At 41.9% G+C, this 24,776-nt stretch overlaps 1 protein-coding gene across 2 annotated transcripts in view; it reads left to right on the top strand.

The window, feature by feature from the left end:
* The window catches only part of LOC147164445 (cyclic AMP receptor 4), a 99,039-nt gene extending 90,280 nt beyond the window's left edge, over positions 1–8,759 (top strand). For both annotated transcript variants that reach the window (XM_086091574.1, XM_086091573.1), the window contains one exon: positions 8,161–8,759. In XM_086091574.1, coding sequence (XP_085947700.1) covers positions 8,161–8,331 — 171 coding nt within the window. In that variant the 3' untranslated portion in view covers positions 8,332–8,759. The remainder of the gene's footprint in view (positions 1–8,160) is intronic.
* Positions 8,760–24,776: the final 16,017 nt, after the last annotated feature.

Here is a 24,776-nt window from a genome sequence, read left to right as displayed (position 1 = left end):
GATGTATGGAAGGGTGGATGGATGGATGGATGGATGGGTGATAGATGGATGGAAGGATGGATAATGGATGGATGGATGATGGATGGATGGATGGATGGATGGATGGATGATAGATGGGTGGATGATGGATGGATGGATGATGGATGATAGATGGATGGATGAATGATGGATGGGTGGATGATGGATGGATGGATAAATGGATGGAGGGATGATGGATGGATGGATGATAGATGGATGGATGGGTGGATGGATGTCACATTAGCTTAATTTCAAACAATAATTTTAATATTACGCAATAGCTCTGTTGTAATATTATCAGTATTGCTGGCAAAACTGTCTTTCCAATTCCCACCCCAAGAGACTTTAACAGCTGCTGTCCTGCCATTGGTCGAGCAGATTTGTCGGTTGCACGGCTGGAAAAGACAAAAATAAACACGCATGCTCGGTCAGTGATGAGTCACTGTTACCCACCAGACATCAGTGCAGTCAGCGCGGGTTCAATTCCTACTCGGAGACGGTGCGAATGTGAGTGTAAGTCGTTTCCTATCTCTGTGCTCTGTGATTGGCTGGCGACAGGGCCAGCCCAGCAGGATCGAAAATAGATGGATGGAAACACGTTTACATTAGCTTAGCCCGTTGCTGTTGACTCTGGACGCTCGCGGCAGTTTTGCATGCTGAAGTTTCCACCGTGCTGTTTTTTTAGATGGATTTTTGGTTTCGCGTGAAAAAAGTAGGGATTTTTTATGCCACTTTTTTTCAAACCAATGATTACTCACTTCTTGAGTAGTCACCGATACCAACAAACTGATTAGAGATACCACTAGTATATCATTTTCTTTTCCTTGTAATTTCTAGTTTGCGATCATTTTTTGGTATTTTTAAAAAAAAAAAATTTAGATAGTTGTAATTTTGAAAAAAACAACATTTTTTTCTTTTTTGTTTGTTTTTTTTAGAAAAAAATTCCACCTTTTTTGCACAACTTTTTCATGAAATAATATAAAAACAGCCTTCATTGTTCTTTCTTGTTGTTTGCTAGCATGTGTCTGATTCTGATTAGCACGTTGAATGTGGCGTTGTTTTCAAAGTTTCCCGTGACTACCCCAAAATGTTAGTACCGTGTCGACTACAGAAAGCTACACCATCAACTTGCTTGTATTTGTCACTCTAAGTTTGTGCTGGTGAATTAAAAAAAAAAAAAACCTCAGCCTCACTTCTCTCTCTCTTTTCGGCGACCATGTTAGGATGTTTGCGCGTTTGAACCGTCGTCGACTGCACTTCAATAAACGCCGCGATCAATACTGCTCCCCGCTGATTTGTCTCAATCTAGCAACATTGACAGTATTTGCGGATATGAGCCGCCGCTGATATCGAACCACGAGAGGCGGGGGATCAAGTAGTCTCTTGTCTTCGTTTTGAGGGCGCGCACGCACGCACGCACACGCATCGTCACCCAGTCCGTATCGCCAGCCGGCCTGATAAGCGGCCGTGAGCACAAACTGGAAGAGAGGAATGTGTGGAATGACCTTCAACGCAAATGTCAATGTTTCGGCGTGGCGAGCGGGGGGCGCGAGGGAAAGAGGACGACACAAGTGAAATGGAATCGCGGCGCCTTCGTAAATCACGGGGAAAATGATGTTTGTGTCAGGGAACGAGGGTACGGAAATCGGCGACGCGCGCGCTGGTGCCAGTCAGACAGGCTCCGTGTGCGTTCGTGACTAACAGCCGGTTGTTATTCATCTTGGCATGCGACTCCCGGCAGCCCCCCTCGCATCAGGTGCGAGATTGGCAGGGGGGGGGGGGGGGGGGGTTGGCGACAGGGAGGTGGTGACGGCGGAGGTGGGCGCTTGTGAGAGCGTCAAAACATTCCTTCCTCGGCGCAACCAATCTACGCTTTCATCAGACACCTCATCGCCAGATCAACACCCCCCCCCCCTTCACCCCCCCTCCCTCTCAGCCCTCGTAGCAGCTGCTGGCTCGCTCGCTCGCTGCCTCCCTCGTTTCTTGCTCTGCCGCCTATATTCAGCCTTCACGCGCCTTTCCAGGCGCCTTCGCATTCTTGCAAATCCAAAGATTGCACCTTGACTTGACCTCAGAGCAATTCGTGACCCTTAGCCTGGCGGACTGCCGGTTGTCGGGCTAAAATCTAGAGCTGTCAAAATTCATCGATGAATCGACAAGTAAGCAATTATCAAAAAGATCGATTACTAAACTATATTTAATAATCGAGTAATCGTTTGGGGCCATTTAAGATTGTCCAAATCCTCAGTAATTGTTCACTGGTTGCTGTAGTGTTTAATCAAAATACGACATTTGCAAACATCTGTTTTTACTTTGGAAAACAATGACCGAAATTGTAACAGTCAACAACAATCCTCCTCTTTTTTTTTTTATCACTATACGAAGTACGAAATAACCACCAATCACTGCTTAATAAACAGTAATAAGGGGGAAAATGCACTTTAATGCCAAATAAAAATGAATCTGATTAATCGATGAAATAATCGATAGGTTAATCGATTCTAAAAATATTCGATAGTGACAGCACTATTAAAATTTACAACCAAGTTTATGGTGTACCGAACTACTACTTTAATATTACCCCCTTTGATGATCGTGTGAAACTCTGAAAAGCGCGTCACATTGAACATGCTAATCAGAATTAGCCACATGCTAACAAGGAAGGACAATTAGGTCTGTTATCGTGCAATATTTTATTTTGTTTCATGAAAAAGGTGTTTTTCCCCAAACACAAATATGTTGTTTCCAAAAACATCTGACATTTTTGGGGGGATTTTGGTAATTTTATTTTCCCAAATGACGACTTTATCTAAACTATAAAAGATGACTTTCATGAAGAAGAAAAAAAATCTAACTTTTTCTCAGGGCTGAATGTAGTAGGCAGTCCGCCAGGCTTATAAAGCATCGGGGGAAACTCTGATGTTTTCTTTGAAGTTTCACATGGCTACCAAAGCAGTCCCAAATAAAAAAATGTGGGTTTTGCTCATAAGACATTGCCAAGCGAACTGAAAGTCAGCACCCAGGAGACCCGTAATCGGATATTTTGTCCTGCCTTTGTGAACGTGCTGTGCTTCTTGTTGGAATCGAGGCCTTGCGGTGGCGTCTTTTGAACGTGACCTATTCTTGGTGGCGGCAAAGTCATCGACAACCCCACATCTTTTCTCCCTCCGGTTCTAATCAATGCAGATTTGAAATGTTGCACGCGCTAAGCAACTGCTATAATTACAACGCGGCAAAGTATGCAAATGAGGACAATTTCTCTGGGGCTGTTGTTCTAACAGCAGATTGTACAAGCGTCACCTCCGCTTCTAACGACATTTGTCTGCCGGCGCTTTCCACTTTGTTTTGGTCCGCACCAAACAACCGCTCGAGTGTCTTTCATTTATGACCAGCGTGGGAGCAGCCCCGATTGCGACACCCTTTTGGGTCATTTTGCGGCCGACGAAGGCCGTTGCGGAACGCCGGAGGGTTTGCCGTCAGCCGCGAGCCGTCTTCTTGGCTCCAAAATGGAAGCCACGTGTTTTGCGGTGGTCTGGACCGTGACGTTGTCTCTGGCGGCGAAGAGTCGATATTAAAAAATAGTCGCTGATGTGCGCGAGATCAGAGGGTTATTTGTAATTAGGCCCTTATCTGACGGTCTAAATGTCAGCCAGCCAACGCACGGCTGTAAAAAAAAAAAAAAAACATGAACTGAAAAGACTTTCTTCAGCGCGCTTGAACAACACTTGCGTTAAATACGAGAGGTAATGCTAGCTCGTGGACGATATGCCTAACGATGCGCGTTTGGCACTAGCTCGTTAACTCATTCCAAATGGCATCGTGTGTATGTGGATATCGTGATACGGCATGAAAAAAAAAAAAAAGCTAGCACAGTGCAAAAGCAACTTGCTGTGGCATTTAAGAATCGTCTCCCGGGCTCTTCAGATGGCGCCAAAGCAATAACAAATGCCATTGGTGTTTTTATTGTGTAATAATTCAAACTGTTACTGTTGCATTTCATAACAAGAAGCCCCAATTCTGAAAGAAAATGCACCCGCTGTTGTATATATTTATTTAATATTTGGTTTATTTGAGAATCGGGCTAGACCCGGCCGATTAGCAGCGCCGATTTGAGACATTTTGACGAATATCGGTAACGGCCTTTTTTTAAACATCTGACTGCCGATACAAGGTAAATCTCAAACCATTTTAATCTTAAGGAAGTATTTCATTTAAATTTTCAGTTAACTTTATAAGAGATGCTGCTGACTTTGGGAACCTTCTGAACCTTTTTGATTTTGTTTGACAATAAAACAAAGAAATGTGAAAGTTTAAGATTCCAGGTATTTTTAATTTTTGGAAGAAAAAAAATATTTACAGTCGAAAACTATAGAGAGCTATGGTATTTATTGACGTACTAGGGGTGGGTCTCCCGATTGGATTTCGATTTTTGGGCCTGCGATTCGATTCGGAATCGATTTTTGATTCGGAATGATTTGATTGACAATGATTTCTGCTTCAATTTATCGATGCGCAAAGAATCGTGACGATCTACTGCAGTCTGACTCGCTAATGCTAATTAGCGCGCTACTCGCGGCACTTTTATCACTCAAAAGAACAGCTATTCATACAAATCGCTTCAGGAATGCGTACAGAGAAGCATGTTAACATTACTCACTGGCCTATGCTCTTCCCTTCCACACTGCCCCTCAGTGGCCAAATCGTGTACAACATGAACGGCGTTCCCAATAAAGGCACACACAAACAAGGGCAAGACAGTATAAAATCATATAAATGAAATCGATTTTGCGACATTTAAAATTTATTCTGAATCGTACTAAATAAGAATCGCAAATCTTATGAGAATAATTTTTTTTTTTACCTGAACATTTTTTTAGAAATTTAAAAGGATGTCTGTTGTCTAAAGCTAAAAAAAACAAAATGTTTAATTGTTCAATAAACATGCTTTAAGACATAACAACAAAGTCAAGATTTGCATTTGTATTTTTTTTTTTTTATTGACGGCAATAATTATAAATATTGGCTCCAAATATCGGTTATCGTCCTCCTTGACTATTAATAATGGGCAGAGAGAGAGAGAGAGAGAGAGAGAGAGAGAATCATTTCTATACTGAGACTTTTTGCCCGCATTTCCTGTTTCATTGAAATGTTTTGACAAAAGATAAGCCGCTTAATGTTTGTCATTGTTTTTCCTCACTGCCTCTAATGTGAACCAAACCGTGACCTCAAAAGGTACGAGATGTTCATGTCGCTTCTTTTTTGATTGTCATGTTTATGTCTCCTTTTCCATCTAAGGAGCCGTAACAGCGACTTTTTCCCGCAACTTTTTGTTTTAGTTCGAGCGAGAGTCGAGAAACGGTTCAACTTGACCGCATGACCCGTCGGTGTCATCGTTTGGTTCATGTACCAGTCGTCTAAACAGGAACGGGCGCTGAAACAAAAACAATGGAAAGTCGCTCAGAGTGCGTTCCAATTCTTTGAGGCCGCTGCGGAACGACAACATTCAATCAATAAACATCTTGCAAAGTCATCTTCGTGTCTAATTAAATATTGACTTTGTGGCAACTAGTAGATATCTCTATATTTAATAACATAACATTGAAGTTTTGAAGTAGTGAACGCTCCCCTTCAACTTTCACAGCACGGAGGCCCCTCCCCCCAGGTCCCGTTTTACGACTTTCTGGGGGTGACTTTTGGCCGGGGGGCTGCGCTACATGAAATATGTCCGTTTCCACCACTTTTCAGAATCGAAAGGCGTTTTCTTCAGCAAGGAGTCATTTCAAGAGGGCTCGGCACCGCTTGCTCGGGTTCTAATAATAGGGCAGCGTTCCAGGAGTCCCCGAAATAAAGATGAAGGAAGAAAACGGAACAACGTCATGTCTCATACAGCCGTCCCACATTGAGGAACGAGAATAGCACGGAGCCGACAACCAAATGTGAGCTTTAAAAAAAAAAATGGGAGACCCCCAATTGTTTGCTATCATCCATTGTTGGCATGGATGGACGTCCGGTACAATTAAGTTTGTCAGAGGAACTCCCCCCCCCCCCCCAAAAAAATCGGTGTGAGATTACAATCTGTAACTTTATCATTATTTGTAATATCTTTTATGAATAAAAGTAACCACTAAACAAAAAAACACACTCTTTAACGCAATATAAAAAATGTATACATTATTTTTTTTCTTTAAAGACCTGCTGTCATTGTTAATGTCACTGAGTTCAAAGCACGTTTTCCATTTCGTCAGACAAATCAACGCTGATTGAAATGTAGCCTCCCATTAGCGGACTTCACAAATTGGGGCCATTAAGGAAAGCGGCCCACTCAAATTGTCTGGAAGGCTGTAGAACGATGCCCTGTTGTTTCATTTACAGACAATCATATATATATATATATATATATATATATATATATATATATATATATATATATATATATATATATATATATATATATATATATATATATATATATATATATAGTTAATGATTGCATTAATCATGTATTAACGCAGATTAATGACACGCAGATGATCCGTTGGCGTGACAACGGATGGCTACGTTTAAGGTAGCACAGGTTGTGTTTTAGCAAGAAACATAATTACGTGCATTAAAAGTAAAGCATTTAATAAATGCTCGCGAATCACATTTAGAATATTTGTCCATGTCAAAATATTAGGCTCATTTTTTTCCCCCCATTTTAAATTATGCAAGTAATTAAGTGATTAGAAAAAGAGGAGGATGAGCGTGTGGTTAGAATAATGTTGAAGACGTCCTCATAACATTAAATGTCAAAAGAGTTAACGCATAACCGGTGCTCTTCAAATTTGGCGGGAATTTTTTTTGATAAAAAAGCCTTTTTATATTAACTCATTCACTGCCATTGACGGCTATAGACGTCAAAAATGTATTTGAACTTTTTCTATTTAACATTTTTTCTCACTTTTGTTAACAAGAGTATGAAAACCTAGGAAAATGTTCTTATTGTACATTTAGAACAGATATAAAAAAAAATCAGGTGATTAATTAATTGCATGACTTCAATAGTTAACTCACGATTAATCACAAATTTTATATCTGTTCTAAATGTACAATGATTTTTTTCTAGGTTTTCATACTCTTGTTAACAAAAGTGTGTGTGTGTGGGGGGGGGGGGGTTAAACTAATAGAAATAGTTCAAATGAATTTATGACGTCTATGGCCGTCAATGGCAGTGAATGAGTTAAGCAATTAATCGTGATTAATCAAAATTCTAAGATTTAAATTTAATTTAAAAAATGTCATCTTTTGACAGCTCTTCTTTTCATATTAAGAACTTTCTCATGCTTAACATGAAGTAACTTGCGATGTGTGCGTGCGTGCGTGCGTGCGTGCATCCCAGTCCAAATATTGATCTTGTGGCTGGCTATGGCTGTGGGAAACATTCAAGTGGGTCGTTCCAAACTGTTAGATATCAAGAGCCCTTTTGACACTGCAGTTGCAGCTTGCCCTATTAAGATAATTGGATGTGTGGCGACATCAACCCCTCAGTAATAAATGCTTTTGTCACAAAGGGGTGTGCACACTTATTCTCGGGCGTTAAACATCACACTCTGGTCACCGGCGTCATTACGAATTCTTGGGTTGACTTTGGCCCCCCCAATTTTATGGGGGAAATTTGTGAAAATGCCGACTTTAGGCCTGATTGAATAAAATCCCAATCGAAACACGATGGCTGAGTTTCCATCATGTCAATCCCACGTCTGAAAGGCAGGCAAAAAGTTGCACGTACCAGCTGGCGGGCTAACTTTTCCGCTCATGGAAACATGAAATGCCAGAAACAAAAAATATCAGCATAACATATTCAGCAATGCCGTTTCGGAGATTCCGAATGATCTAACTTGGAGACAGTCACAAGAAGGAGTCATGCCATAGCGGCTCTGTTTGTTGCTGTGCCTTAAATCTGGTTTTGATATATTAAACTCCACAATCTCCCATTTGCCGCAGAAATCTGTGCTTTTACTTGCAGCCCTTATTCTCCTCTTATTTTTTGGGGTCCTCCAATTTAGTTTTTCTTCCTCAGTGTGTCTGCTAATCCAGTCAAAAGCCCCGTCAGATATCAAGCTATCGAGTCCCAGGTGATTGTCAACTTTGTGTGTCCCTCAGCTGGCCCTGCGGTCACGACTGTGTGACGGGACGCGGATCGGCGAGTACCACGCCGGAACCGTGCGCTACACCCAAGCCCAATTGGCCGACCTGAGCGGCGACGACGACGAGGACGCCAACACGCTTTTCTACGCGCCTGACATGACCCTGAAAGAACGAGGGGGGCCCTGAGGGAGACAAAGGCGGCGAGGATCGGCGGCAGGAGGCGGCGGCGGCGGCGGCAGGAGGCGGCGGCGGCGGCGGCGGCTTCCTGACAAAGAGAAATGCGGTGGATTAGAAAGCGAGAGGGAGGCAAAGGAGGTAGGCAGAGAATGGAAGGCAAGATTGGGGGGAAAGTCAGGCAGATAGAAGCCGGAGATGAGCTGTCAGGTTCCATTATTAATCCCCTTCCTTTACTATTTAATATCCTAAAGACGCGCGCGCACACATACTGAGCAGGCCCGCCTGCAATACCACAACCTCGGGACAAGGAAGAAAAAAAAAAAGGAAAAAAAGCTCCTTGCGGTGTTAAAAAGGTTTCCGCCGCATCCCCGAGGTCTTAAAACATTCCTCATCACTGCCCTTAGGACTCCCTCAAGCCGCACTTTTGGCACACCACCAAGATGGAGGAGGGGGGGGGGGGGGGGGGGGAGAAAAAAAACAAGGGGAAAAAAAAGCCGCTGAAAGGCAATCATAACAAGGTGCAATTACCTTTTCACCTCGCTGCAGGAGAGGAGGTGGAAAAGGAGGCCTTTTTAAAACGCCGGCGCGTGCCGCTCCGCTCGCCGGCGCACGCACGCATAATTCACGAGGACTTATTTATACATGAGGCGGATGCACAGCGGACGGGAAATCTGCATTCAGGATTTGTTCCTGCCTTTGCCTCCAAAAAAACAAAAAAAACTCACACATGTCCATTTAACCTTGTTTCTTTGATGAGCAATTGCACTCAATTTCATTTGGTCAATTAAGAGAAAATGAGCAAACAATTAGTCCATTTGGGGATTCCATTTTCTCGAGCGGGGTACATACATACTGATTTTCTGCTGAGCTTTCTACAAATGTTCTTGATCCACATCTTTGTCTATAAAATCAGATTTCATAGTCTTTACAAAATTTTTAACATCTTAACTCTTTCCCTGACCAACATTATCCAAAAAAGTGCCAGCCGATTTTCAGCATTTTAACTCATCTTTCAAGGCAAACAGAATATCGTATGATATGGTCGATACCATATGAAAGATTAGCTTCCATTCTTTTATTAGAAAAAAAAGTATGTTTTTACTAGGGCCACTGATTATAATCGGCCGATTATTGCCCTTCAAACATCGGCCAATTGGGCCAAATGGCCGATTGTTTTCCTCTTAAAACAATATCATCGAAGAAAACCGAAGTTTCCAACGCTGTGAAAGTACCCTGAAAGCACCATTTTGCTTGCATAGCATTAGCAATTAGCAAGTGTGTAGCGTATGTTATTCTGGTTATTCTGTTGCCCTTAAGCGTTCTTTAAGCTGTTTAATGACACCCCAGTTGGAGTTAACTGTAAAACGAAACACACGATGATAAGAATTACATCCACTGTATATTTAAATGCAAAACATGCTTCGTTTTGAAAACATCGCTAGCCTAGCACTAATGCTAAAAGTGAAGGGAGGATCCCATTCAAATGCGCACAGGAAGTTAACATCGACAAGATCAGAAATCACGGCTAAACACATGATTAACAGCTATAAAAGATCTGATTTAAAATTGTCGTAATTTCTGAACTCAAGTATAACATTTTATTAATTTACTTGAACCTCTACTGAATTGCAGCTATCTGTATAAAAAGATATCATGTTGGCATACAGTTATTCAAAAATAATTATTATTATTATAGAAAACTAATAATATTAAAATAAATGAATAAAAGATCTTCGCATCATCTTGCCATACAGTTATTTAAAAAAAAAAATTGTTAATACAATAATAATAATAAGAAAATAAAAATAAATACAAATGACAAATTAAAAATTATAATTAAAAAAAGATAAATGTGAGCATTTGGATATGGTCTTCATTGCGTAGGGATTGGATTGAGACTCTATTGGCAAATACTCCAAATTAATTGAGTTGGACTAAAAAAAAAATATGCAACGGGATGTCCCTCGTATGTGAACCCCACCTCATCAACAACGTAATGATGGCTAACACTTCCATGAAGCTTCTAATGTCATAGAAGCCTCGCAGTAACACGTTATCAGCTCATTTCAAAGGTTAAAGACTCATTTAGGCTCAGCGAAATTCGACCTTGATTGACGATGATTGGTTGAAAATATAACAGTCAATTATCCGAGATGTCAACATACCCAAATATGTAGTATACGGACGACAGTAAAGACGTAGTGGACACGTGTTGACGTTTGACCTTTGTTTACTTGTACACGGTTCGATGTCCAGGGAAAAACACATATCTCCAAATTGTGTTTTTTTTCCCGTCCGCAAATGTATGAAAATCCTTTTTGGATTCATTGTCTGTCCTGTAAGTGGTCAGTGCACGGGCCACGTTTGAATTCAAATATTTGCTATCTGTTTAAGTGTAATTAATTTTTTTTCACAAATGGATGTAATTGGTTCTTTGTACACATTTTTGACCAATCAAAAGTGTTGAAAACGTCTGCACTGTTTAACGACGTAATGGAAATAGTTGAGCAAACAGCGTTTTGGGGGTCACCTGAAAAGGGATGATTTTGGAGGTACGAGTATTGTTTGATGTTCGGTGTCAAGACAAGACACAGGAAGTGTGCTGTTTGGGTTCGAGGCAGCTATTTAAGCACCACCTCAAAACTGAGTCATGTCTGTTGAGAGTAGAACCACAAAAAAAAAAGTCTCAAGGCGCCATGCGCGAAAACACAAAGGAAGTCTGCCATTTTGATTTCTAGTGGCCATTTTAGTTTCATTTCCAATTTCCCAAAGGTCCTTTTAGAAAGAGCTCGTCCTCGACGTTTTGCTTCTAAATCGGAACCACAAATGCTAACTAGACAGCTGACTGATGCTCGATTTGAAGGAAGTTGAGCTTTGGTCATCGCTTGTGGGTACGCCGTGACAGAAAAATGACACGCAACTCTTAATGACTGACCATTTTGTTTTTTAAGCATAAATTCAAAAAGCAATGACGATGGATTTCTTCAAAATGTTTTTAAAAAAATTTTTTTATATGAACTGTTACATGTTTTTGTTATACTGTATTTATAAAAAAAAATGTACATTCTATTTTTGTATGTGCCTGTGAAGATGACGGTCGTCGAGCTGCTCAGCCTTACGAACAACTACACAAATATCTTGCACCCCCGCCACCCGCCCCCGCCCCCACCCCCCCGACGGTGTCCGAGTCCAACAAAAAGGTAAATGATGGCACGTGGCGAGCGCTGCCTAGCAACAGCCTCTGCTAGTCCATCATCTCACGGCCTGTGTCAGTGTTGGCGAGCAGTGATTGGCAGCATAATCATTTAAATTCAGCCTCCATTTTGTTGCTGTTTTTCTTTTAAGGCAGCTGCCGGCGTGAAGTGACCACTGTCACTCGCCTCTTCCTGACGACTTGAACTAATGACCCGACACTTGACCCCTTTTCACCCCCTCGAGCAGTTGAACTTTCCCGCCGGGTGTCAGTGACACCGCCGCGCGACTGAGTTTGCACTTTAACGCAGCTTGGCCACCATCTTAGTCCAATACACACACTGACTGGCATCCTTTTTTTGGGGGGGGTGGGGGCACGGTGGCTGACTTGACTTTCACTCCATCAAATAAATGAGCAGCAGAGCCGTTTCATAACAAAGCTGCGCCTCAGTGTGTTTATTTCATTCGCACGCCGCTGGCTTTGCAAAAGTGTGCCGAGCATAAATGGAATACGTTATATCAGGGATGCTCCAAAGTGCGGTACGAGTACTGCTTGTCGTCCGCGGGTTCCCTCTAGTGGTATACAAAAGGATCACTAAATTAAATACAAATAAAATGTACATTGCAATACTATAAGAGTAAATATGGGATAACTTATGTACATTTATTCTAACAGAAAAAGAGTAGGCTGGGTATCAATTTAGTCACACAATTTCAGTTTGATTTGATTTTAACCCCACCCCCCACCCCCAATTTGAATCAATTCGCTTCAATCCGATATTAATTATGGAACATCAATTCTTCTCAAATATCAAGTACATTATAAAAACTCCTCAACCATTAAATTCCTAATTAAATATATATATATATATTTTTTTTAATAAAAATTAAAAAATTAGATTCTAATTAAATCATTGTAAATAAAAATGTAAAAGATTCTGAATTGCCTTAAAGTGCAATAATAAATCAGGTCTTTCTAAATGTAAGGAAATACTTTTAATTCACGTGAACAGCAAATTTCAAGAAAACCATAAGATGCAAAAAAATGTCGGCCTTTGAAATTCTACTTCTTATGAATTTATAGGCAAAAATATATTAAAATAATCGATCCATGGTTTTATGAATCGATGTCAGGCTCAAAAGGTAAAATGGATTTAATATTGATTATTGGATTGATTGATTTTTAAACCCAACCCTAAAAAAATAATTGAGGCAAAAGTCACATACAGGCACTGTAATATTTCTATTTCTAATATCTCCCCCAGCGCGTGCTTGACTTTGCTTCTGCTTGCTTACGGCATGCGTAGAGCTTATATTATGGAGGGCAAAAGCGAGCGCTGCTAACGACAATAAAAACATTTGAACTCACGGAGGCAGCAGTTCGCGCTATTCTGTGTCCAGCAGCAGCGCATCACTGTTTACTAAAGTGCAGAAGGGCTCGCTCACAGACACATTTTTCCAAATCGGCAGTCAACAAAAACATTTACACGGTTGTTTAATTTCAGACTTGATGGGTGGGCCGGCACTCCGGACACACAATTTGTATTTGTATACGAGCCATTAAAAAGTAAATTTTCCATAATATGTTCTCTTTAATATATGCCGTGTGTGTCATCCACTCAGGACAAATAAATGCCTTCCTGTCTGGAACACTAAATGGCTAGTAATTGCAATGATCTCACTTCTTTGGCACTATTGTTCACACGCAGAGTTAACTGCTGACTTCATTTGAACGCCATCGCTTACCAAAACAGCAGCACCTACTGAAACTGACGTGTGGTATCTTCCCAAAAGACAAACACGGTAAGAAAATAATAATCACAAAACCCTCCTTTTTAACAAAAATAACTCTCAAAACGGGGGGGGGGGGTGGGGTGCGAGGAGCGATGCCAGCGGGACGTGTGTGGCCTCAGGCCACATGTTTGTTTGTTTTTTTCCCCCTACGAGAATAAAGTGTAATTGCACATCCACTACAGTAGGTGGCAGTGGCGCTCTCATTGTCAGATACTGCAAATCAAATCAATTTTATTTGTATAGCACATGTAAAAATCCACAGGGAAACCAAAGTTACAGGGAGTTAGTCTCGGCACACACAAAAAAAGATTTAAAAAAATAAACCAAAACAATTGTAACAAAAAGTAAATTAATTAAATGTTGACCATTTGCTGTTCCACGAGTAGCCTGTTAGTGGCGTCAAGATGCATGAAGTTGTGGTCCGAGTGAGAGAAGAAGAGCTGTACACATTAGTCAGGTTTCCATCCAATTGTTTCAAATTTTTTAAGCGAATTTACTGAAAATGCGCAAAACGGACATGCGACTTATGCCCGTTTCCATCTGTTCTTCTTTTGCGGATATTGAGAGGGGACTCCGCCGCTGTAGGTGGCGGTATACACCATAGAGATGTGATCCACCAGTAAGTTAAAAGAAGAGGAAGCGATTGCACCGTTCAATGACGTCGAATGAGTTTGCTTTTGTAATTGTTGATAAACCGTAGCGTTTCTTTGCTGTTTTCCATCTAAAATATAATTAATATTTGCTTCTTTAATTAACTCCAAAAAGATTTCTGTTTCATCGTCCCCCCCAAACATACCTTACTTTATCGTCCGACTTTGCTTTGGGACTACAAACGTACGTGTGAAGTAGAGGTGTCAGTCGATTAAAATTTTTAAATGTAATTAATCACTTGACTTCAATAATTAACTGACGATGAATCGCACATTAATCACACATTTTATGTCTCAATTTATATCAAAATTTACTATAAAATGTAAATTGTTTCCCCAAATTTAAATTTTGTTGATTTTTTTTGGTCATTGATACAGTAATTTCATAACAATTCAATAAAAAAAATAAAATTTAACTCATTCACTGCCATTGACGGCTATAGACGTCAAAAATTATTTTTAACTTTTTCTATTAATTAAAAAAAAATCCACTTTTGCTAACAAGAGTATGAAAACCTAGAAAAAAAATATTGTAAATTTAGAACAGATATAAAATGTGTGATTAATCGTTAGTTAACATGTGAAGTCATGTGATTAATTACAATTAAAAAAAATAATCACCTGAAAGGCCAAATATAAAATAAGGGGTGTTTAATCGTAATTAATCGCATGATAATTTTATATCTGATATTAATGTACAATAAAAAATATAGGTTTTCATAAAAAATTAAATGAAAAATTGTTCAACTAATAGAAATAGTTCACATGAATTTTTGACGTCTATAGTCGTCAATGGCAGTGAATTAGTTCAAATATGTACTGTAAAAGTGTGACTGATTTGTGTTGGTTATTTCACTACATGGCATAATTGCATTTGTAAGACAATGGTGACAGCTCAGTGCATTTTTCTTTTCATATTAAAAGCTGTCTAATTTTTAACTTGAAGTAACTTGTGAAATTCTGCACATTTTAAAAACTTTAAAATACAACTTGACCACAATCATTGTTATTCAATTTATTACTGCTAAATTGTGTTACATTGACTCCTTTGCACAACTTTCAATGCTTTTATTTTGTTAAGTTCTCGGATGCGCTGTGACGCAAGCGAGCACATCGACACTTTCACTTCAAACCTCACGAGGTATTTTGTGAAGTTTTCTGGGTAAAACATGCTTCACATCTAAAGATCAAATGGCTCGGGGGTCACTTCAAGTGACAAGACGCCGTCCATTCGGCTCTTGGCTCTTACTTCTTAGAGAGAGAGCTGGAGCAACAGTTAGCTCGTTGCTAACGGCTAACTGAGTGCGTTCTTTCAAAGCAGGGAACGGGTGGCAGTGCTACACTGTCAAAATGGCTCCTTAGTTGAGGCTTACCAAATAAGGGGCGGTCGTTAATCGAGCGTTAAAAAAATTAGTGCCGTTAAAGGCATTTTAAGTTAACGAGATTATTTTGACACCCATAGTGTGAAGTAATATCCGGTCAAAACGTGCGACATTTATCCGGGCTTGCTAGCGGTTGCAAAACTTGTTTCCATCGGAAAAATTAGCATTTTCCTCTTTTTGATACGCTACCCCATCTAAGCGTAAAAACTTATTTTGCAAATTTTGGGCCCTTTTTCGAATTTCTAGCGTTTCCATTCAGTTTTATTTTCGCATTTCTTGAAAATTTGAATACAAATGGGTGGATGGGAACCCAACTAGTGGTAGACAGGAAGAACAACATCCATAACATTATGAGAAACAATAATGCGTCAGTAGCAAAAGTTGTGGTGTAATAAGAAAGGTTGTAATATTATGTGATCACGCCGTGCCATGAGAAGAAATTCGTAAGAGAATGAAAGTGCATTGTTACGAGAGAGAGAAAATCAGTGTTGTGAAAATTAAGTTATAAAGTAAGAACTTTGAAAGTGGTAGTTCAAGAAAAAGTCGCAATGATGGGTGAATAAAGTCGAAAAGCTGTAATGTTAGGAGATTATTTCAGGAGAAATAGTCTTTCGACAATGAAAATCAAATCTGATGATCTGGAAAAATGTCAAGAGAAACCCAAGCCACGGCATTGAGGAAAAATTCATGCTGACTGACCATTTTAACACCTCGGTTGTATCCTTTTTCCCTGATCATGCGAGTTACTGAGATGTTCACGGTTCTAATATTACGCAAACTTTTTATTCATAGAAAAGATCCAGTGGCGTAATGGTCTTAAATCATGGCTATTAATTACGGGTCGCACCCTGCTGGCCCCCTTCTTGTCTGCACATCTGCTTAACTGGATTTTGATGAAAGAAATTTGAGCGTCATGTCCTCCAGAAATCCCGACTTTTCTTCATTGGCAGCACCCGTCTCAAAAAGGAAGGACGGCGTACGCATGCTGCAACATTTCACGGCTCGCGCCACTGAAGCCGAGGAAATGAGCGAATCTCCCCGTCATGCGGGAAGAATTATTATTCGCCCCCCCCCTCGAATCGTGGCATGCTTCGTAATTGGATACAATTTAACAGCCGCGGCCCACGGGCATGTCGGCAGGCACGCGGCCTACTATTAGCTCGCCTCGCCTCGCCTCGCCGCCCTATCATTTGTCACATCTGTGTTTGTGTGCTTCTGTGTGTGTGCGCGCGCGTGACACCAGAAACCCGAGCCATTGTTGGCGTCCGGCCATGACGCACAGAGGAGGGAGGGGGCAAGGAGGAGGGGTGTTAGGCAGAACGGCGGCAACAGCAGACTCCAAAACAAGGCGGAGCTTTGTCACCTCAGCACGGGCCCCGACGGCTGCTCGGCGCTCCTCCGCCCGCCGGGAGCGCCGCCTGTTGTTTATTACGGTACAGCCATCAAACAGCCTCCTCCCTGGACGCTTTCGCTTAACAGCGAGATCACAGCCCGCACGCAACCGCCGCTTCAAAGCGCAGCGCCTCACATCAAATAGTTCAATTAGCCGCTTTGACTGGGGGCTGTTTGCCCTTTGCCTCGTCCAATCATCAGCGAGCTCGTTAGACGCAAGCAGCGAGAACAAGGAGGAGAAGAATGACAGCGTGCCCGCCAAACGACACAACTCATTTGACCGGAATTGAGACGTAAGGGTACGAGAATGTCACAAGAGAAAGGGAAAAAACGTCTCACCGCGAGGGAAAATAGAAGACGAAAAAAAGCGGTTGCCGTTTTTTTGTCGACAAAGTTAAAAATGCCACAAGAACATGCTGCGAGATGATGTCACATGACTGTAATGTTATGATGAAGTCGTAACAAACCAGCAATGTTGCAAGAATCTAATTGTATTTTTAGCAAAAAGTTGGAATGACATAAGAAAAAAACCTCTATTTTCTCATTCATCCCAGCTATTTTCACTGAAGCAACCCCCTTCGCTCCCAGCTGTTTTACTGAATGTTGACTGATTTTGCAAGGCCCACAGAATATTGTGTTCTATTGCTAAAACAAACAAACATGAAACCTACCAAAAGAAAGATTAGAGTCTCTTCTTTCATCTGTAAACAAACGTATCTATCTGTTTCCGTTTTGCAGCAAGTAGCATTTGAATATAGCTAAGTTTCATCATTATTCACAAATCTGTTTAAAACAATCGGGAAAAGAGCTTTTTGCAACATGGCCCTGGTTGATCTATTTTTGCTCTGCTGCCACCTGCTGGCCGTTTTTGTAATAACTACCATTGTTGTCTTCAGTTCAGAGCCTTCTGTATGCTCTAGCATAAACAACTCTTTTTTTTTTAACTACGTTGGTTTTTTTTGGACCATGGCAATATTTAAAATAGAACGTGTTTATACGTTTTTGGGAACAAATGAGTTATAACAGAAACATATTCGTAAGGTTACAAGAAAATTCACAATGTTTTGAGAATTTTTTTTTTTTATTCTTACACGTCATAAAGCTACAAGAACGTTACGATAGAAAAAAAAAGGCAGAATGTTGGGATACATTTCATAATAATAATGATAGTAGGGACATCAACATATTGCCAAATGTAAAGTTTATCAAAAAAATTGTAATAGTAAAAAAAATCAGTTATGAGAAAAAGTTGCGAAGTAAACGAGGTAAAAGTAGTAATGTTGCAAGAAAAAAGTCGTAAAGTTGTAAGATTTTTTTTTTACAAGAAACCTTGCAATATTAGAAGGGGAAAGTTCAGAGAAGAAGGTTGTCAAGTTCTGAGAAAAAGATAATTTGTCAGACATCAATTGTCTGACTGTAATGTCCGAGAAATGTCATAATGTTAAGAGGTGGAAAGTTGTAACGTTCCAAGAGAAATTATGATTTTCTGGAGAAAAAAAAAGTCTTAATGTTACAAGGAAGTAATCCATGAACTGACTGGGGTGGCGGGTGTTGGTCGACACCCACTGCTTACTATTCGTTGTTCGGCAATCGGGGAAGAGAGTTCGCACGGTGACCAGCCCGAAAATAGGCCGGACCATCGGGAAATTCCCGATGGCCATCCCGCCTCTAATAACGTCACAAGAATAAAAGTTAAAATGGTACAAGAAAAAAAAAAGATGAAGAAAAGTTGTAGTCAAGTCATATTGGTCAATTCAGGTTTTGTCTTGTAGCTATATATTTTTTCATCAAAAAATCTGAAACATACTGATTTTTAATGGCACAAAACAATACAGATATGTGGATTGTTTCATTAAATGTCCATCTAAATTATCATAATTATATTTTAATATTATGAAATGAATCAGTGAGTTGTAATGAAGGTCATGGACCCATTTAAAAAACATAGTAATAGTGGCTGTGGTCCCAAAACAAAATGGCATCGGGCAAGCAACAGGTTTTTTAGAACATGACGTCATTAAAAACAAAACAACAAACAATCGGCATGAACACCAACGGCGTCCTAATGACGTTAAAGGGCCACGTGCACGCGCCTCGCCACGTTCTCTCGCTCGCGCGCAGAGTTACGTGACGTCAGCCCCCGCGTCCTGCTTCCTGTGCGATAACGGCGGCAAAGGCAGCCCTCGCTCGCATCCGTCCTGGAAAGAGTTAAATTCGTCGCACGCGCGCGCGCACACACAACACAGCCTGCCACCGCCCCAGATAACGGAGGGGCGCCTCTCCCCAGCCAGCCTGCCTCCGCTAATCGCAGTGGCGGGGGGGGCGGAGGAGGAGAGGCGGGTGGGGGGAGCGAAGCGAAGCGCCGGCGGCCTCCTCACATCGCTGGGCTTTTTATTGACGCCGCCTGCCTGCCTGCCTGCCTCTGTGTGTGCGTCGTGTGTGTACGCGTGTGTGCGCACTCGCGGCTCAGCGCCAAAGAGGTGCGCGTGCGTGTGCTCGACTGTGTGCGTGAGCCGAGCGCTAAAGAGACGTGCGCGAATGCGTGTGCGCCGCAACACAGGCGAGCCGGAGTGTGCGCGTGTCTGTGTGTGCGCAGCGGAGCGCTAAAGAGAGGCGTGTGTGTGTGCGCTGTGCGTGTATGTGTGTTCCCCGCCAGCAGCGGAAAGCAGGGAGAGGCGGGGAGCTGCGAGGGTGGGTGGCGAGGTTATGAGCGGAACTCGACAGAGGCCGACAGACGCGCGGGAGGGAGGGATTTGGGGGAGGGGAGGGGGGGGTGACGTGACGGAGGGAAGGGGGAGGGGGAGAGTGTTTCTTGTGCTGCGCTGCTGAGAGCCACCGCCGCCGAACCTCAGCGTCGTTTAGGTGGCGTTTGAAGGTTTTTCGTTTTGGTTTCTTTCTCGGAAAAAGATGCTTGGCAATCGCAATGTTAAGGTTGTTAAAAGGGATGAACAGAAAGGAAACTAATGGGGAATTTGTGGTTGTGGAAAGATGGTATCGGCGTGGTTCATACACTGGCAATCGTAACGTTATGAGAAAATGTCATCATGTGATAAAGCAAAACGTCTAAAGGTTGCACAAAAAGTGTACGGTTTCAAGAATTGTTATATAGTTAGTCATATAGTTCCGAAAATTCTGAGAGTAAAGTTGTACGTTTTTGTAACAAAGTATTCATGTTTAACGAAAAACGGGCTAGCGCTATGTTAGCAATATCGGGACGCTACGCTAGTCTCGCGTGAGTTTGTTTGCGGGGTTCTCAATGGAATTTGATTCACTCAGCGCCGCAACAGAGGAAGAGGAGGGATTTCCGCTTCGGTAGGTGGCGCTAACGTGCTTCACACTTCGACAATTAAACAAACAAACTCCCCAGATAAGCCGACTTCCACGCCTCTTACTCCAAGCAATCTCCTTTTTGGCCCGATCAGGGTTATTATAGTTTGGGAATTTTTCATTTTAGTTAGTTTTTATTTTGTTTTGAGTTATGGTTTTTAAATTGAGTTAGTTTTCAAGGTGGTTCTGGTAGTTTTTATTAGTCTTAGTTATTTCATAAATGCTTAGTTTTAGTTTGGTTTTAGTTTAGTTTTAGTTTTAGTTTAGCTTTAGTTAGTTTCAATTTTAGTTTTAGTTTTTTTAAATGGTGTATTACTTGTGCGCAATATTTAAAAAACACCATGGGAGCAACGTCTTCTGAAGGTGCTTTTCTATTGGCTGCTGCTAAAAGATGATGATGATGATTCCTAAAATTCTGGAAAAAAAATCTTAAATCATAAATTTGAAGGAAGTCACAACATAAAAAAGTAGTACGTTAACAGGAAAATAATCCAGGGAAAAGCTGTAATTACAAGAAAAGTTCGAAGGTTACTTGAATAATGTCATAATGTTACATGAAAAAGTCGGAATGTTCTGAGAAAACATTTACGAGAAAAAAATCGCAATGTTCAAGTAAAAAAAGAAAAAATAAGGATGAAAGAATAAAATCAAAATGTTCGTCAAAAGGGTATAAATAAAGTCGTAAGCTGTGAGGAAAAAAGTCATAAGGTAATATAGAAATGTTATGTGGAAGGAAAAAAACATAATTTTATGAGAAAGTCGTAATATTCTGAGAAAAAGATGCTTCCGAAAAATAGCTCTAGGTTATGAGAATAAAAGGTCACAAGATGGAGTCAAGGAAGGATGTCACAAGAAAAAAGTCATAAATTTATGCAAATTATATTTTTCTCTTTTTAAAAAAAGCATCATTTTCGAGAATAAAGCTGTACTTGAATGAGTTCTCAATAGATTATAAAGCGGCGGTGTTGGAAGCAGCCTCTGCACGAATGACCCTCGCACATGGAGGTGCGCCTCTGATTGATCGTGCGCTGACCCCCTTTGATTGATCGCATCGATGAACCTATAGCAGTGTATCGATTAGATCCTAATCTATAGGCCCATCTCTCTCCCTCGCTCTCTTTCCTCTCCTTTGGCTTTGGAGCCTCGCTCGCCCCGCCGAGCCTGCCTGTAATTATCCCCGGCGAGGCCGCGCTAACTCAGCGTGGTGCGCCTGTGGGGAACAACCGGTTAGCTCCACACCGGAGGAGGAAAGGGGGGAGGGGCGCGTGTGCTCATGCTTGCACGTGCTGCGCTGGAGAAAGGGAGAAAAAAAAGGGAGGAAGCGGTCGCTGTTGTTGTTTTTCTTCAGCGTGTCCTTTCACCAACCCACACGCTGAGTCGTCGCAAGGCAAATTAGACGCCGTAATGACTTCAAAACAAAAATGGGAACCTTTTCACCGCTCTCGACGTTCTGACCGATATTGAAGCATTTAGAGATTTCCTAGTTTTCTTTGTCTTGGCAGGGACAAGATTAATTTTATTCATAATTACCACTCAACAGTCAACGCTACATCACGGTTCATCGTTATATATTACATTTATAAGCATTTTTTTTTGCGTGTTATACAGGCAAGTCGAAAAAAATTGTCACTTAATGTCGGAAAACTGCAATCAATTGTCGCCAAAATTGACATGGACATCTCTACTTATACCCACTTCAACCTCTGAAAATATCAGAATGATCGCCCCGATATTTCCGATTTGCAGGACATTTTCTGGCCTTTTCCTGTGATTGGGTGACCTTGAAAGAGCAAAGCTTAAGGAACACACTATTTATTAAAAATGAACCAGCTATTCTTTTTAATGGTGAATTTGAACTCTTCCCTGGAAAAAATCAAAGTCAACAGACAGGAGGTGGATTCACGGTGAAAGGTTAAAAAAAGAAGTAAATTATAGTTATTAAGTTCCATTAATACAACGGCTATAACGTTCCAACAATAATATTAATCCAACTGCTAACTAATGCTGGCTAATTTACTAGCTTGTAGCATGGCGCCATAGTAGCCACTTGTTGATATACCGTAATTGTGTGTTGTTTTAAAAGTTGTTTTTCATCAAAAAGATGAGAGAAAATTTTATATAAAATAGTTTTAGATCTGACACAAAACATAAAATGACTTAGCCTGGCAAGCCACACCCACTTTCTTTTTCAAGAAAGTGGGTTTGGACAGGCGTCCATAAACGGCGATTCGGCACCGGCCGAAAACAGGTCGGCCAATCACTCTCCAGCCGCGAGTGAGTCTGGATTTCCAGGCTAAAAATGATTGTCCTGACTCAAACTAGACTAAAACCTTGACAGTTTTTGTTGACTAAAACTAGACGAATAAAATTAAGTTTTCTTGGACTAAAATGATAGATTTAGAGTCGACTAAAATGGACTAGATAAAAACGGAATGAGGTTGGCTGACTGTTAAAAACTAACAAGTGTGATTAAAACTGGACTAAAACTAAGACTAAATTTAAAAATGGCTGATAAAATTAACACCAATAGCAAAGAAGCACGTCTTCAAAAGCAGTACAGCCACGGGGGACTCGCCAAAGATTTGTGTCCAGCTGAAAGTGAAGATAAAACTGTGGCGATAAGGACACACATTCAGCCAGCCCATAGCGAGTAGAAGTTAGGGACCGTCTGCAAGTTGCGTGTTACAGAGGCTCAAGTTACCAGACCATTTACATTGGTCACCCTGGAAAAGTAATTTGTGGACGGTCCCTAACCTGGACGGTAAACATCCTGGCTGACCTTTACCCGCTAGTCCAGCTACATGTTGTTGTGCTCAGCGCGCTTTAGCCCACATTAGGAGAGGCCAGCCCTACCCCTGCCCCACCCCCCACGGAAGGACATGAAACCTGACGTGCTGAGGATTACTCCAATCAGAATTGGCGCAGTTTTTTGCAATACCAGACGGCATTATTCTTGACCATTACGTCAGCAAACTCAAATGAACGAAGGCGGCTGTCGTTTACGCACCGGATAAATCATCGCGATCACATGACCTGGATAATGGCATTGCATAGGATGCTGAATCTTTTTTTATTTTTTTATTCAGAGAATAAGATGCAAGAGATATTTGCACTTTTATTCTTTATACACAATGCCTAATCGAATACTGGAAAATGAGTTACAAGAGGTGTGTTCTTTTCACGTCAGAAAACTGCTATCAGTTGTCACTTAAATTAATGTGGATGTCTGTTCTTATGCCCACTTTAGCCTCTGAAATTATTAGCGCTGTCACCTCAGTTTAGATCATTTCACCTGCCACCATGGGGACCCCGGTTCAAGACCATCCCCCAAGTTATATGTCCCTTATCAGTATAATTGTGCTATGTCAAATCAAGAACCCTATTGATTTGTAATCTTGCACCAAATTAGCATAGTCGGTGGATTCTTGATTCCTGGACTCAACTCGTCGCAGTGCGAGGGAATTGTGCAAGAAGGAAAAAACTGGTCGCTACAGCAGGGAGACAGCTGTGATGAATTAAAACAAATGATCCTCGTGATGGTGCAACGTCGACGAGGCTCTGCGCTCGTCCGGCCGGCATCAGTGCGCAGTGCGTGCGTGCGCGCGCGCGGCGGGGCTTTCGTGCGCTGGCTTGCGCCCGTGTGACTTGCACTAAGCGATCCATAACAATCTGCAGGTGGATCGTGCTGATTAGTCCCGGCTGCTGCGGCCTGACCTGCGTGCAAAGAGCTTCCTGCAATCTGAGCCTGTGCGTGCGTGTGTGCGCGCGTGTGTGCGTGTTGGCAGGCAGCCCTTCCTGAATGTGTGTCAGCCTGCTCTCTCAGTGTGTGTGTGTGTGTGTTTTTGAGGACAGCATGCGTATATTTACCAAAGGGGTGTTTTTGTGCAAATGTGCAGTCAGTCCAGTGCTCCGGTCTGATTGCGGCAGCAGATGGCGGGATCACTGTGACCTCCCAGGGCGTCGCGCCTTCGCCGGGGTACGCCCGTCTAGATCCCCCCCCGCCTGTGTACACGGCGAGTTGCTCTTTTTACGAGGCGCGCACCTGAATCGGCGCACGGAGGACACATGTGGCGGGAGATGGAAGGACGGCGGACTTTGAAGCGCATTCCTGCTCGCCGCGCTCCGACTCAAAGAGACACGTGCTGGCTTTTTCAAAACCGCCGACGTCGCTCAGGGTCATAAAAAGCGCAGCTGTTGATGCGTCTCTGTCCAGCTCTCGGCAAAAGTGGGGGGGGATTTCTGTTTTGCGGAAGAAGAAAGCCGCAGTCATTCTACAATCCAGTTTTCCAGCGTGTATTCCCTGAGTGCTGGAACCAGGACCAGGAGGTTAAAACATGAAAGATCTCTTGAAAACATTGGCATCTGCTTTGCTTTTTCTCTTTTTAGTGAACATTTTTTGCAGCCAAAGTCGATACAACCCTGCCTTGGTTTAGAATCGTGTAAACCCACCACATTTGCGAAGAGGCAAGCCAACTGACTTTGATAGCCAGATTCCGCTGCAACTCCCAAGGTTGATATCGACCCCACACAGGGTGCCCCCATTCACCTTTCCCTGGAGACTCTTGCACACGGGGTTGATCTTTCCAAGGGTCCGTTTTCAAAAGGTCATTCCAACTGGAGATTGACTGGCCTCCAAACTTAAAAACGTTCGACACCACCTGGCTGCCTCAATCTGGAAAAGGCACAGATCACGGCTTGGTGGCCAAGTAGTCCAAAC

This window comes from Leptonotus elevatus, chromosome 12, assembly GCF_054856555.1.
Source record: "Leptonotus elevatus isolate MCC_2025b chromosome 12, RoL_Lele_1.0, whole genome shotgun sequence".
Classification (NCBI taxonomy): domain Eukaryota; kingdom Metazoa; phylum Chordata; class Actinopteri; order Syngnathiformes; family Syngnathidae; genus Leptonotus; species Leptonotus elevatus.
The sequence above is the reverse complement of the archived record's forward strand: the minus strand, read 5'-3'. Positions and strand labels throughout refer to the sequence as shown.